The sequence below is a fragment of the Miniopterus schreibersii genome, assembly GCF_964146895.1.
Source record: "Miniopterus schreibersii genome assembly, chromosome: 20".
NCBI classification, from domain to species: Eukaryota; Metazoa; Chordata; class Mammalia; order Chiroptera; family Miniopteridae; genus Miniopterus; species Miniopterus schreibersii.
Genome location: NC_138122.1, coordinates 15,465,221 through 15,479,743, shown reverse-complemented (window position 1 = coordinate 15,479,743; position 14,523 = coordinate 15,465,221). Strand labels below are relative to the sequence as shown.

At 44.4% G+C, this 14,523-nt stretch overlaps 1 protein-coding gene across 1 annotated transcript in view; it reads left to right on the top strand.

Moving 5' to 3' along the window:
* The window catches only part of RNF185 (ring finger protein 185), a 28,192-nt gene extending 13,888 nt beyond the window's left edge, over window positions 1-14,304 (top strand). The window contains exons 2-7 of the mRNA XM_081122889.1: window positions 2,667-2,890; window positions 5,705-5,723; window positions 7,384-7,496; window positions 9,050-9,104; window positions 9,734-9,851; window positions 11,776-14,304. Coding sequence (XP_080979015.1) covers window positions 2,715-2,890; window positions 5,705-5,723; window positions 7,384-7,496; window positions 9,050-9,104; window positions 9,734-9,851; window positions 11,776-11,873 — 579 coding nt within the window. The 5' untranslated portion in view covers window positions 2,667-2,714 and the 3' untranslated portion in view covers window positions 11,874-14,304. The remainder of the gene's footprint in view (window positions 1-2,666; window positions 2,891-5,704; window positions 5,724-7,383; window positions 7,497-9,049; window positions 9,105-9,733; window positions 9,852-11,775) is intronic.
* The last annotated feature ends 219 nt before the right edge of the window (window positions 14,305-14,523 follow it).

Below are 14,523 nucleotides of genomic sequence, written 5' to 3'. Positions count from 1 at the left end.
TATGGAAATTTACATGCATACACAGAAATAAATTAATACGGTGAATCCCCATTCATCATCAAGGTCCAACAACCATCAGCTTTCCTATTCTTATTTCATCTTTTCTCTCCGCATTCACTTTTCCCCTAGAGTATTTTAAAGCAGATCCCAAGCATCTTACCATTTCTTCATTAATGCTTAAGTATATAGTTCTAGAAGATGAGAATTTTTCAAAAACATTATACAATACCATTATCATACTCAACAAAATTAACAATTCCTAATATCAGCTATTATAATTCCTAATATTCAGGTTAAATCTAATTTTTGTCAGTCATCTCACAAATGTCTTTTTACAGTTGGTTTGTTTGATTTGGTTCCAGTGAGCCCCTCACACTGCTAGTGGTTGGTATGTCTCAAGTCTCATTCTATAACTCCACACCCCTCCTATGCTATTTATTTTCTGGAGAACTTGGGTTATTTGTCCTGTAAAAAGTCCCATATTCTGGATTTACTGATTGCATCCTCCTGGAGTTGTTTAACACATGCATCTGTGCTCCATATTTTCTGTAAATGGGTAATTCATTTAGAGACTTGATTAAAAGTCTGTTTCATTTTTAAGACAAGAAGGTGTCATTGTTGGAGCTGTGTTCTTCCTATTGCATCACTTAAGAAGACTGTCGTTTAAGATTGGTCCATGAATTTGACTTTATGGTTGATTTTCCGCATCTGTACAGACATAATCCTTCATTTTAAAAGTTTGATTTTTTTTATTTGCTTTTTTTAAAGAAATGTGTGTCGGGTACTTGAGCTAGAATGACAAAGAAAGCCATAATGTGGCCCTCACAAGCAGGCTTCATCCTGTGTATGGAGAGGGGGAAGCACTGGGTCACTGGTGCTGCCAGCAGCCAGCTAGCTACCCTTCTGGGACATCACGTAAAATGATGTAACTGAGTGAAAAAGTGGCCATGAGCCGGTTTCCTCTCCCTGCTCAAGTCACTGAGCTGCTGTTGTAGTGAGGGATACTCATGAATCCAGAGTTCTGAGTTGGTGGTGTGTAGGAAGACTTCTTGGTCTTGAGAGGACTGTAGATTTTTGGTCCTTGCCTTCTTGTACTTTGGAAGCTGAAATCACAGTGGTCTTCTGGTGCCCAGTGGTGAGTCCAGACTTGTGGTGGGGCATTCCGCTTTGGAGAGAGTGGGTAAGATGACCCTTAGCAGCACAGTTTCGGAGCTGGAAAGGGGCATTTAGGAGACCACATAGTTTAGTGCCTCAGTTTATAGATGAGAAAACTGTGGCCCAGAGGAGAAGGGAGGTTCCCAAAACCACCTGTCTACTTACTGGAATAGCATTCAAGCTTCCAGTTCTCTAACTGTGCTAGCCAGCTGGCATTTCCTACTTGGAATTTCTGAGATAGTGAGGTGGCTAGATTAGAGTCTTCACAGATTCTTAATCTGCACCCAGAGTTTCTGAGTAGCCTTTGGTATTGATCTTATTCTCCTTCTGTTCAACTCCAGGTGGGTTCTTTGGTTTGGAAGAGGTAGTGAACCGTGGTCTCTTTTTCCCAGCATTTGGTGGCCAGCTTGGTCTGTGGTGGCACAGGGGTTTGAGTACAAACTGGATATCATGAGTCTCAGTCTCAGCTCCACGTTAGTCAGCTAGCTGAGAGGTTTCAAACTGACGTTTCCTAAAGAGATTGGACCAGGTTTGCCCAAAGCATGGTATGAATGTGCCAAATGTAGTATGAGGATAAAAGATTTTCCTTCATTATATTTATACTTATTTTTCACTTATAGTAATACTGGTTTTCTATTTTCAGCAGTGTCATAAGCCTCCTCTTTAAAGCTATTAAGGCTGAAAAGTTGATAGATTTAGATAAAATAAGGTAGTTGGTATTCTAACCTGGCACAAGGGGGAATGCAAAGATTGCAGTGTGGAAGACATTGGACCAGATGGCCTTTCTGGTCCTTCCCAGCTTCCTAACCTTTCAGAGTTACAGGGTTTTCTTTATATTCTGGCATATAGCCCTGGCTGGTGTGGTTCAGTTGGGTATTTTCCCATGCACTGAAAGGATGCTGGTTTGATTCCCAGTCAGGGCACATGCCCGGGTTGTGGGCTCAATCCCTGGTGGGGAATGCGCAGGAGGCAGCCAATCGATGTTTCATTCTCACATTGATATTTCTCTCTCTCTCCCCCTCTCCCCCCCTTCTCCCTCTCCCACTTTCTCTAAAAGTCAATTTTAAAAATCTTAAAAATAAAAAAAAAATTCTGGCACATACCAGTCACAATCCTTCTGGCCTGAGCAGATTCATCTGCTATCCAAAGTTAGGGCACAGCCTGTGAATGTTCAATTTGATTGAGCATGTATTTATCACCTGAGGTGGTTATCCTGGGAGAATGTAAGGACAGCAAGACCCAGTTCCTATGGAGAATCATCTGGAGGCTGCTCTGTATTGGTGCAGTTTATGTATTTGTGTGGTATCCTCTGGGCCATGTTCATTCGAAGTTTCTGAGTCATTGCTGCCTGGGTAGTGCTCCACGACTATCATGCCCTGCAGCTCCTGGGAAGTCTCCTCAGGGGTTCAGTCATAATCTGAACATCTGAGCTGAGAGAAGATGGGGAGATTGGCATGGAGGCCGGGGGAGTGAGCTGCAGAAATGGTAGTTAAGGGCTCTCTGCCTTTTAGGATTTTCCTGGGGAGAATCTTCACTCAAGAGTTTGCTGACAGCCAAGGATGGCAAGCAAGGGGCCCTCGGCCTCTGCATCCCCTGAGAACTCCAGTGCAGGGGGACCCAGCGGCAGCAGCAATGGTGCTGGCGAAAGCGGAGGGCAGGATAGCACCTTCGAGTGCAACATCTGCCTGGACACAGCCAAGGATGCTGTCATCAGCCTATGCGGCCACCTCTTCTGGTCAGTACCCCTGCCACCATCCCAGAGGACACACTGCCAGGTTTGGAAAGCTTGTAGCCCCGGACAGCTTTGGAGACAGTTTCCCACACACTTTGGGTCCTGATAAACTCAGAACCAAAGGCAGGCGACCTGGGTTCTCATCCCAGCTCTGTTGATGATGAGCTGAGTGACTTTGGGCAAGTGCTGTTTCCCCCTGGGCTCCGTATCCCCATCTCTGAAGTAATAATACTTATCATTTAGTGAGCAATAAATAGTTGCTACTTGCTGTACTAGCCAGGAAACAGGAAAGTACAGTGATTCTTAGCAAGGACTGTGGAGCCAGACTGCTATGAATCCTGACTCTTCCATTTTATAGGGTTGTTTGTGAGCATTAAATGACTTGAAATATGTAAAAGGCTTAGAAGCATATAGCACATAGTAAATATTATGTGTTAGCTATGGTCCTGATAATTGTTACCATATTTTACATAGTTTATCAAAATGAAGTGTCAAGGTCAGTGTCCATTCCAGCCTCCATGGCTGCAGAAGCCCCTCTTGGCTCTGAGAATCTGGGTAAATGTTGAGATCTTATTTTTTTCTCTTGGTTTTAAACTGGACCTTGAAGGGTGACTTGGAATAATATAAGGGTGAGAATGCCAGGTAAGGCAAAAGAGTGTACTATCCCAAGGCAGGCAATTTCTAGGGACAGGTGTATGCACTGTTGTGTTCACATGAGACCCCGAGGCTACTCTGTACCTCAGATAGCACCCTGGATGGGTACTGTGGACTAAGGAGTGTTAGAATGGTAAAGGGAGGGTTTGTCCAGATTATCAAGCCCAGATTTGACTGAGTAGAACAGAGCTATTGGATATTTTTAAGCAGGTAAGTGGTGTGAAGAAAGGATCATTTAAGCAATATTTAAGGGAGTTTAAGTTGGCAACAGTGAAAATGATACATTAATTGGTGAGTGGATAGAGTGGGGCAGAGATTTTTGTTCTAGAGGCTCTTGCCCTAATCATTAAGTTTTATGCAGAAACTATTGTCATCAGCCCTCTCCTAGAATTTGGAGATACTCCAGTTTTGTGATTGGGGTATCATGAAACCAAGACTTGAAATGAGTGACAAAATTAAGAATTAAGTCAGGGTATCAATGGAAAGAACATAGACTCTAAAATGAAACAGATGCTTCTAATTGGAGTGGTTTGTCTCTGGGCAAATCTGCTGTGCTCTCTGTGCCTCAGTTTCCTTATCTGTAAAATAGAGATAATTGCACTTCTTCAAAGGTTAGTGTGACCATCCAGTGACATTAACAAATGCAAAGCTATTCAGCCACAGGCTGGCACATAGTAGCTTTATAACTGGGAGTAATCATCATCATTGATATAATCCTTCACTTGTCCCTGAGGAAAAGTTACCTCCGCTTTTTCTCCACAGCCTTTGAGGGAAGTAGCTAGTGGAGATCTGCCATAATTTAGGGTGCCATTGCAAGGTTAATGTTGAAGTCAGATGTCAGGTGTCCATTATATCCAGGGAGATTGTGTATCTGGATTGTGAAGCTAAACTGTGGTTTAGGAATTGGGAAAGGAATTATCCTCTGAGTCTAAATTTTACTCAGATAGAGGAGAGGTGTTATTTGAGGGACAGAAACCATGTCCACATTTTCCACTATCTTGGCATGTAGTAGGTGTGCAGTTAACATTTGTTACTTGAATGAGTTAATCAAGAGAGAAAGAAAAGTTTTAAAAATCTGGAGTTAGAGGGACTTTTCCTCCAATTCTGTAAATGTCATTTTTTTTACACCCAGTGCTGGGTTATAGAGGGATAGTAAACTGGAAGTCAGGGAACTTTTTAGTCCTGGTGCTATAGGCAGGTCATTTAATATTTCTGAACTTGGTTTCCTCACTTGAAAAATGAGAGATTGGGCAACAACCTATGTAGTGTAGCTCACTAAGCTGAAGGTAGCCCTTTCTGCCAAGCAGCAGCCCCATCCTTCTCGTTACTTAAAGGTGTTTTTAACAGTAGATCTGAACTTGGAAGCTACTTACTCCCAGCTGAGTTCTCAAGGCTGAGGACAGCCTGAAGATTTTGTTAAACTGGATCTAGATTTACACATTCCTTTTGAGTCTGAGGAGGCTATGAATCCACTGAAATTGAGTCCAAAATATTACATGTGTGCATGTGTGCGTGAATGGGAGCATAAGAATGTTCCTGTGAATTTTTCTGCACAGGGAGTCCTTAGCTTTTATTTTTTTTAATCCTTATCCGAAGATATTTTTTAATTGATTTTAGAGAGAGGGGAAGGGAAAGAGAGAGAGAGAAACATTGATGTGAGAGAGAAACGTGAATTGGTTGCCTCCTGTATTCCCTGACTGAGGATTGAACCTGCAACCTGGGTATGTGCCCTTACCGGGAATCAAACCTAAAGCCATTCGGTGTACAGACGACGCTCCAACCCATTGAGTGACACCGGCCAGGGTTGGGGTTCTTCAGCTTTTATTGGATTCCTTTAGAGGCCAAAACCTCTCAGAGTTTGACTTGTAGAGAAGTTAGGCCTGGGATAGTCTCGCACCTGGTGGTTTTCACAAGTAGTGGCATTCCAGGGGTGGAGTTGGCGTCTTGACTCCATTGCTTCATTTTTCCTGTGTTTTTAGCCCAGTCTTTTCTAATTTCTGGCACCAGTAATCCCCCCTCAGTAGGGTGGCAGTGCTCCACACTTCCATCCAGTTTTCCCAGTTTTCCGCTCCTGCCTTGATGTTTCCACTAATGAAAGCATTTTCTTTTCCCTTCTCCCTTTCTCTTTTCTCCGTGTTGACTGTTTGCCCTGGGGACTCACAGTTGGCCATGTTTACATCAGGTAAGATGCATTTCATTTTACTTTGTCTTTCATCAGCTTTGGTTGCACAAGACACTCCTAGCCTCAAGAGACTACTGTCAGAAACTGCAATCTCCCCTGCTTGTGGGCTCATTTGCTTGTTTTCCCCCCAAACACCATTACATACCTGCCCACTGACAGGCACTTGATGAAACAAGGGGTCACTGACTCTACCACCAATGGCCTTTGTGGCCACTATCTACACATCTGGGTCTCTATTCCTTATTTAAAAACACGGTTGGATATGATAGTATGTTTTTTATTTGAGATTGTGCCTCTAGAAAATACATCCTATCATATCAACAATTCCCTCTACCCTTAAAGGTCTTGAAAATGTTAGAAAGGGGAAATATTTTTGGTCTTAACAGAAAACTTTTGTGAGAGGAAGAAAGTCTGTTTTCCCAGCTTTAGATTATTATGAAAACCAGTTAGTAAGTATTCATCAAGACCCAGGTGCCTGCTTAGTGAGACACAGCAGGGCCTGGCGTTCACAACTGGCTATGAGTAAGCTTTGCGAGCTGGCTGTCTCCACGGTTTTCAGTAGAGCCCCACACTAGTAGGTGGCTTAGGAATGTGGGGGGAGGAGGGAAGGTGCAGACTGCTAGAGCCTCAGAATTTGGATGGGGGAAAAGTAGAGGAAACAGCCCTGCTAATTCAGGGCTGTGCATTCTGATCCCAGTAGAACCTGAACGTGTCTGCTATAAATTTATAAAGAGCGTAATATACATAAATTTGGGGGCTTTTGACAGTAGGATAAAGGAAATAAGGTAGAAAATCATTAAGCATTGCCTTTTCCTTGGCCTTGAAGTCCTAGATTCACATTTATATAATAAACTTTATATCATTGGGTCTAAAATGCAATTTATATTCTAAGATAAATGTTGAGAATATATATATATTCTACCAAAAAAAAACCCCAACACTGCATGTAACATATTTTTATCATTTTTATTTTGTTTTTAAGAAAGTTAAATAAAATGTTTTTTATATAACCAGTTAAAGGGCCTGGGAAACGCAAAACAGGATTCTGGTGTTCTTCATATTGAAAGAAATAGTTGAATGCAAAAATCAATGAAAATACATAAAAAACACTAAGTAAATTTTTTAGATAATGAGCACAATCTGTCCTTTAGCACATAGTAAATCACCAGAAACTGATCATTTTATATGCAGATGCTGATGTGTGCAAAACAAAGCTGTTGAGGAAATACTGTAAAAATGAGAAATCACAGAAATATCTGACTGCCAGGGTAATACAGTTGATCCATTGGGGAAGGTGGAGATTTAAAGTTTGTTATACCGCACCTGCAGCCTAAACTGAGGCTCTGATTGTCAGACACCTTGACATAGCTCCAGACTTACAGGTCCTTCCTGCTGTATTGCTGGGAGCCCCTAGAGGGAACAAAGTATGAAAAAGCTTGTTTAATTATGATGATATTTAAAAGCAATTTTTATTTCGCCACTAGTAAATATTCATTGAGTGGCAGGAGCAGGAATCAGAGTCAGGTTCCTTGAGGTGTTCCCTGCTGGTGCTGGTGTTTCCAATTTGAGGCCTCTGGTTCACATTGTTCCCCTGCTGGCTCTGATTGACCACTCTTTGGTGGGCTTGCACCATTCATGCATCTTTCTCTCCTGCTTGCAGTGGTTGGAGACGAGACCTAACAGACAGGTGTGTCCAGTTTGCAAAGCCGGAATCAGCCGAGACAAGGTCATCCCACTCTATGGCAGGGGCAGCACTGGGCAGCAGGATCCCAGGTGAGGCCTTGGGGCACTTCTCACACCCACTCTTCCCCTTTGGACATGAATTCACTTCCATTCAGTACCAATTTACCCCTCTCTTTACTTAGTGCTTGCAGACCCTCAGTTCTAAGGCAGTTGGGATCCAGGTGGGAGTCAGTCAGGATGAGTATGGAGCCAGGTTGCCACTTGCTGAGCTATAATACATATATACACTGAGAATCTGCCAGGGCAGGCAATGTGCTTGGTGCACAAGACTTCACAATTCCAAGTGTGCAAAGTGCTGTAAAGGAGCAGCCTGGGAAGCAAGGTGTCCAGCAGGATTCTGCAAGGATGTGGGTTGCTGTAGCAGTGATGTATAAAATATGGAGGGAGGAAAGGGCAGGGGTCTTGGAGGCTTGTGGAGTTGAAGTTTCTGGAAATGGAGGTGTCAGTGGGTCTGGCATGCTCTAGACAGACACAAGTACTGAGAGCCTTTTGTGATGTGGCACCCCCAATCCCCCTGAACTCCCCAGCAGTTGTCTCTTACCATTTCCCACCCATCCCAGCACACCCAGTGCCCAGACACATTGGACTTCTCATTAAAGGTTCTTACCCTTTCACATTCATGAGACTTTGTATTTGTTTTCCCTTTGCCTCCTCTGCCCTCCCCAGTTCTGCTCAACCCCTCCTCCTCCTCAAACTTCCGCCCATCTTTAATGAGCAGCCCTAAAGTTACCTCCTCCTTGAAATGGCCCTTGTTCCCCACATTAGTTGCTCTCACCCATGCTCCCACCTCATTTAGTTCATATCTTTGTTAAAGAAGTCCCTTCCCACACTGTATTGTGATTGGTTGTAGTCCCCTTTAAACCATGAACACCTCAAGAGTAGGGTCTGTCATCAGTCTTAGTATTGGTAAAAGCCTACCTTGTGCTTAACGGGTAACAAGTCCTCAGTTCAGTATTTGTGGGACATTTCAGTGGTTGAGCATCGACCTAGGATCCAGGCGGTCGGGGTTCGATTCCCGGTCAGGGCACATGCCTGGGTTGCGGGCTCAATCCCCAGTGACTCTCTCATCATTGATGTTTCTATCTGTCTGTCTGTCTCTCTTCTTTCCTCTCTCTGAAATCAATAAAGATATATTAAAAAAAAAAAAAAAAAAGAATAGTGTAGAGCAGTAGTAGGCAGTAAAGCGGAAGTTAATAGGGGCAGATCAGAGAGGACCATGAATCTCAGCCCTCTCTGCTGACAGGCCACCCTCTGTTTGAGTTTAGATTTGGGGTTTTTTATTTCTGTGACACACAGGTCCAGGGATAGATGTTTGGCTGGCATTCTTACCAACCTGGGTCATGCTGTCTGTGAGAGGAGTAGGCTCAGTGCAATCTGATAAGCATCTTACAAACAAGCTGATTTTCTCCTTGGTTTTCCATAGGTAGGGAACAAGTGCAGGTAGAACAAAGATTTATTTAGTGTTTGGGTTTATTTTGGCATAGGTTCATGTACTAGGCAGGAACAGGTGAAGAACTCCCACTTCGCCTGGGAGCAGCTGAAAGCATTATGTAATAGACCTATTTACACCTTTTCTGTTTCAGAGAGAAGACCCCTCCCCGTCCTCAAGGACAGAGGCCAGAGCCGGAGAACAGAGGGGTGAGGAAAATTCTATGAGAAGCTTCTAGAAATGAGTGCATGGCTTTAGAAGTTTCTCTCTTGGCCCTATACTTTTTTTCCTTGATTAAAAAAGTAAAGAAAAATTTGTAAAATACAGAAAGGAAAAGGGGGAAAAATCACTTACAATCACACCATCCAGAGATAACCACTGGAAACATTTTGGTCTATTTTCTTTTTCCTTTTTCTGTAATTATGTATACACACATACAAATTTTGTAGATCTTTTTATGTCTGTGTGTTTTATTTATAGATGTGTGTATATTCTACATGCTGTTATAAAGCATGTAGAAAATTTTACTGGCTAGTATGGGACTCTGGGAAAGAAAAAGAACCCTGACTTGCTTCAGCAGAGTGTTTTACTTTGGGTCAAAGCCAGTTCTTTCTGGCATTCAGATCTCCTTAGCTAGGACTCCCTGTAGGCTAGAAGGGCAGAGGGACCACCAGGATTCCTCTGCCTTGGGATCTAGATGGGAGGAAAAGATGTCCCCTCTTGGAAATAGGCAGCAGAGGGGAGGGAGGGCAGGTGGGTCCCACATGTAAGTGACACGTTTAACAGGTGCAAGAAAAACCTGCTTGTTCTACTTCTTAATTGCAATTCTTCTACACAGGGATTTCAAGGATTTGGATTTGGAGATGGTGGCTTCCAGATGTCTTTTGGAATTGGGGCGTTTCCCTTTGGGATATTTGCTACAGCATTTAACATAAATGATGGGCGACCTCCTCCAGGTAAGACCCTATTCCCTTGGTAATCCTGCTTTAAGGCTTCTTAGAATCTGGCAGTATATAGGTTGTAGATAATTGTTACTACATGGATAATCAGCCTTTTCAAAATGCGCTAAATTCTTTTCATATTACTGGTAGTCGCACTAATGATAATGCACACTTAGCATGTTCAGAGTGCTTTCTGTTACAAGCTCATCATTCTTATGATAAGCCTATGAGACAGATGTGTGATTAGCTCTGTTTTATAAATCAGAAAATACTCAGTAATGTTTCCCAAGACATACCCCATGCCCATAAAATGAAAAGGTATAAACCATACCCAGCTGAGAAAAAGCCTAGTCCTGCACAGGTACCCCACCCTCACTTTGACTTTTGGGGACTTTGGGGGGTAGGGTGACCCAAAAGGAGTCAGTGCCTCTCTATTCTCTGGAATCTCTGTCCAACTTCTCTCTGGAGACACATGGGGCTGGTCCCAAACCCCAGCCTTTTGGGAACTCTGCCTAGGTCTGCCACCTGCTGCTACTTTTCTCCCTCCAGTCAGCTTGAGAATGCCAGCTGCATTTGGTGTAGAGTAGGGTGGTGAGGTGGGTGCCCTGTACTCTATCACAATCTGACACCCAGGCCAGGATCCTTACCATGGAACCTACAGAGCTGCCAAGGTCAGCTAAGCTCTGCTTGCAATCCTTGAAGCCTCATATGTGCTATGCATGGGTACCGGTGCATAGTTCCTGGCCAGGAGCTTATGCTCTAGGGACAGTAACCCACTCCTGGGCCATCCCATTTGTCCCCTGCCCCCACCCTGGTGCTTGGCACATAGTAGGCAATTGATAAATCTTTGTCCACTGCCTGCCTGCATGAATCCATCAGAGCACCTAACTGGAGAATAGTACAGCACCAAGAGATCTTGGAAATGCCTTTCCTTACCTCATCTACCTCAGAGGTTTCTCCTCTGTTCCTATGTTTTCTGTGAGGAAGGAGACCCCAAAGGGCAGGGCCTCATGAAGGCAGCAGGAACCTGCCTGGTAGCTTGCTTCCCACCTGTTCCAAGACTTACCTTGGGTTCCCCAGGAAAACAGACTGGACTCTGGATCTCTTTATCTTCCTGCCATTATCAGACAGTTTTCTTGTTAACGTTTGATACAGCTTTTCCATGTAGGTGCTCTTAACTCTCTTTCCCCAATAGTCAAGACAGGGAGCTCTACATAACTGCTTTTCTCAAAGCAGAGAGGAGGGGAGACCCAAGTTCTCAGCCCACTTGTACCCCTAGTTTGCTCTGCAATGAGGGAGACAGGACATTTTGCTTGTCTTGGCCCTAGCTCTCTCCTCTGGAAAAGGAAGGCACTCCATATGGTGCTCTCTCACACCTCTCCTGGTTCAACAGTACCAGAATCTAGAGACTCCATGACTCAGGAGGCAGTGCTTCAGCTGCTTTTTTTTTTTAATTGAATTTATTGGGGTGACATTGGTTAATAAAATTATATAGGTTGCAGGTGTACAATTCTGTAATACATTGTCTGTATATTGTATTGTGTGTTCACAACCAACTTCAGTTTCTTCTTACAGAAAATGGGAATAGTACTCACCAAGCAATAATGTGTGTGCAAAACACTTAGCACATAGAAGATGCTTAACAAACAGTAGCTTTTCTCTTATTATTCCCCCTAAGAGTTTCCTGATTTATTTGCACCTGTAGGCCAAACCCTCTTAGGATAAATTGAAGACCTTGTCCTTGTTGTTATATTATTCCACATATTTTCATAATTCCATTTGTTTTGCCTGATACTATTTGGGGTTTGGAAATCTTTTTAGTGTGCAGGATTCTGTTGAAAAGAGATGAAGGTTAATACTTCTCGACTTCTGTCCCAAATGGGCAGTGTGCACAGCTGCATCATGCTGACAGCCTCTCTTCTCCCTCTTATCTCTCCAGCTGTCCCTGGGACACCCCAGTACGTGGATGAGCAGTTCTTGTCACGCCTCTTTCTGTTTGTGGCCCTGGTGATCATGTTCTGGCTCCTAATTGCCTAATGCTGGACTCCTGGCCTACATCCATGACAGGGCCTCTGGACTTGGTGGCACACCACCCCCACTCTTGATGTTTGGCTTCCTGGATAATCTTGACCCCTGGAATCAGTGGGGTCAGTAACACATCAAGGAATCTTGCTTCTCCATCAGAGCTTTAGGACTCAAGACCAGTTGTAGAGAACCCTGGAGTATGGCCACTGCCATAAACATTCTGCTATAACCTCAGGCCTTGGCATTGAGTCATCTCTCATGGGTTACAACATGAAATCCTATTCCAGCCAGCTCAGCAGCTCCTGACTCTGTACAGGGAAGAGGCAGAAGAGAGAAACTGTTGATACAATTTCACCTGAGTTTAATATTATAAAACAAAGAGATGAACCAAATGTTACTTATGGAAACTTTCTTTCATCTCCTTAAATACCCCTTGGTATGTGGCCCCCGAAGTCAGTGGGGCTTCTCATACAGAGAGGTTCCCCTTCCAGATCCCAGTGCTACTCTGTCCTATTTCCACCTCCCTCTCCTCTCCCTCCCTCTCCTCTCCCTCCCCCTCCTCTCCCTCCCCCTCCTCAGCAGAGAGCCAAGAAATTGCTGTCCTATAAAGATCATAATTGCAGCAGCTGAAGCTGGACTCGCATCATGAATTCACCAGAGACCCAAAGATCTTTTATTGGCTCTGGGCTGTACTCAGCGTCTTTGGCCCCAGAGAGTGGCTTGAATGACCTCCTTGTGTTTTGGCATAGATTATCCCGGGAGACATGTGACTACTCACAGATTCTTCATCACCTTTCCCCAAAAAACTACACATATGTTCCTCTCTGCCAGAGGGCACACAGCCTAGACTACTGCTGAAGCTGGGACTGACTGTTGTGCATTAGGAAAGACCTGCAGTTGTGACTCCAGTGGGATTCAGAGCTTGGATGCAGGAACAACTGCACAAGTAGCCTGTCCCCAAGGCTGCAGAAGCTCCACGTGCATCTTCTCCCAAACCTGCCCAAAGGAAACTGGGGCTTTTGTCAAGTTAGCCCAGCTGCATGTTGAAGACCACCCTCCTCAGAAGCCAAATTATCCTTAATGAAGAGGCAGGAAAGGGGGAAGGCCCTTGATATGGTTTGATGGACACCTCCTTGAATGTGTGCTAAAACCAGGGAAGCATGTGACTCCAGAGCAGGCAACCCCTGATGAATTGTTGAAGTCAGGCCATGGGCCTGGGGAACCTCAGCACGGTGATATATGATGTGGTCTTTCTGTGGAAATCATGTTTCCCAAGCCCTTGATCTGTTTTTCCATTTCCAAGCTGCTTTCTCCAAATCTGATTGAGGGAGTGTGGTGCCAGGCAGGAGGACAGGTCACTTGGTGGAATGGTTCTTGCTCTGCCTGTCAGACCTCTTCCTAGAAATCCAGTCTATTCCAGGAGATCCCAAGGGTGGGAGGAGATGGTCTTCCACAATACTCCTGGCTTATCTCCAGCAATAGCTAACAAATGGTAGAAAGCCCCACCTAGTGTTTTTTTTTCTTTCCAGATATGGCTCTGCATAGCATGTGGAAACCAGGACCTCATCTCAGATGGGGAAGCCCTCCTCCCCTCTCCATTGACCCCATCCCTTCCCCGTTTGTAACCTGTCAATGCCAGAGTTCAGTATTAAAAGACAAAATATAAGTATTGAATAAGTGGTTCATTTGCTGAATCCATTTAGTAAGAATAAGCCACCAGCTTTACAGTGTACCTCATGGATTTTAAACACCTTAGGGGCACCCACACAAGAGTGCTCTTTTTATTGCCTAGAAATCCCCAAAGTGGGAGGTGGAGTTTCTCAGCTGGTGAGAACTGGTGGGATCCCTCAGTGCAGTGGCTCCACCTAGTGGTTGGAGAGAGGACTTCAGTCAGATGGGCCCAACAAAAATGGATTTCCAGAAGAAAGGTTCAAGAAGGGATATGGGTAGGAAGACTAATCACTTTAATGAAATGGTGTGAGACCAGGAGAGCTCTACCAGCAAAAGTATAATCACTTCGACTCTTAAAGGTGAGCCCAGAAGAGCTCTACCAGCAAAGGTATCCCAGGAACCAGTTAGCAAAGCCAGGTTGGCTATGTGCCCTTTGATTTTGAACCTTATAGGTCCCTACTTATCCTCTGCCAGGAGCTGGGGCAGGAGAGCCAACTTAGGACTGCTGGCCCAGCCCTAATAGGGAGCCTCCTTCCTGCCATCCCTATGCAGGCTCGCCACCTCACTCCCCTGCCAAGGCAGTTTTTCTTTCTCTTGTGTGTGTTTTCTATGTTCTTAGTCTCTACTCCCACTCCTGCCACCTTTGTGGATCAGGACCAGTTCCCACCCACAGACAGAAGATGACCCCATGTACAGTGGCACACCTTGATCAGTCACTAATTTTCACTGTTGTGAAAGTGATTTGATTTAGAATTAAATGGTTTTACATTACTGCGAGCTGTGGACTTCTTGTTTGTGTGATGGGGTCAGGGGGATGGGTTAGGAAGTAGTCACACTGGTAAGGCCTCTGGGAAGCACCTGTGCATCCTTGGGAATGTCACATTGAAGATTAAAGTCTTCAAACAGCCATTGAAAAGTAGGCTGGAGGCCTGGCCTCATACATAGCCCTGCCCAAGGTATGACCTGTCTGACCAGTCCTGACAAGTATGTG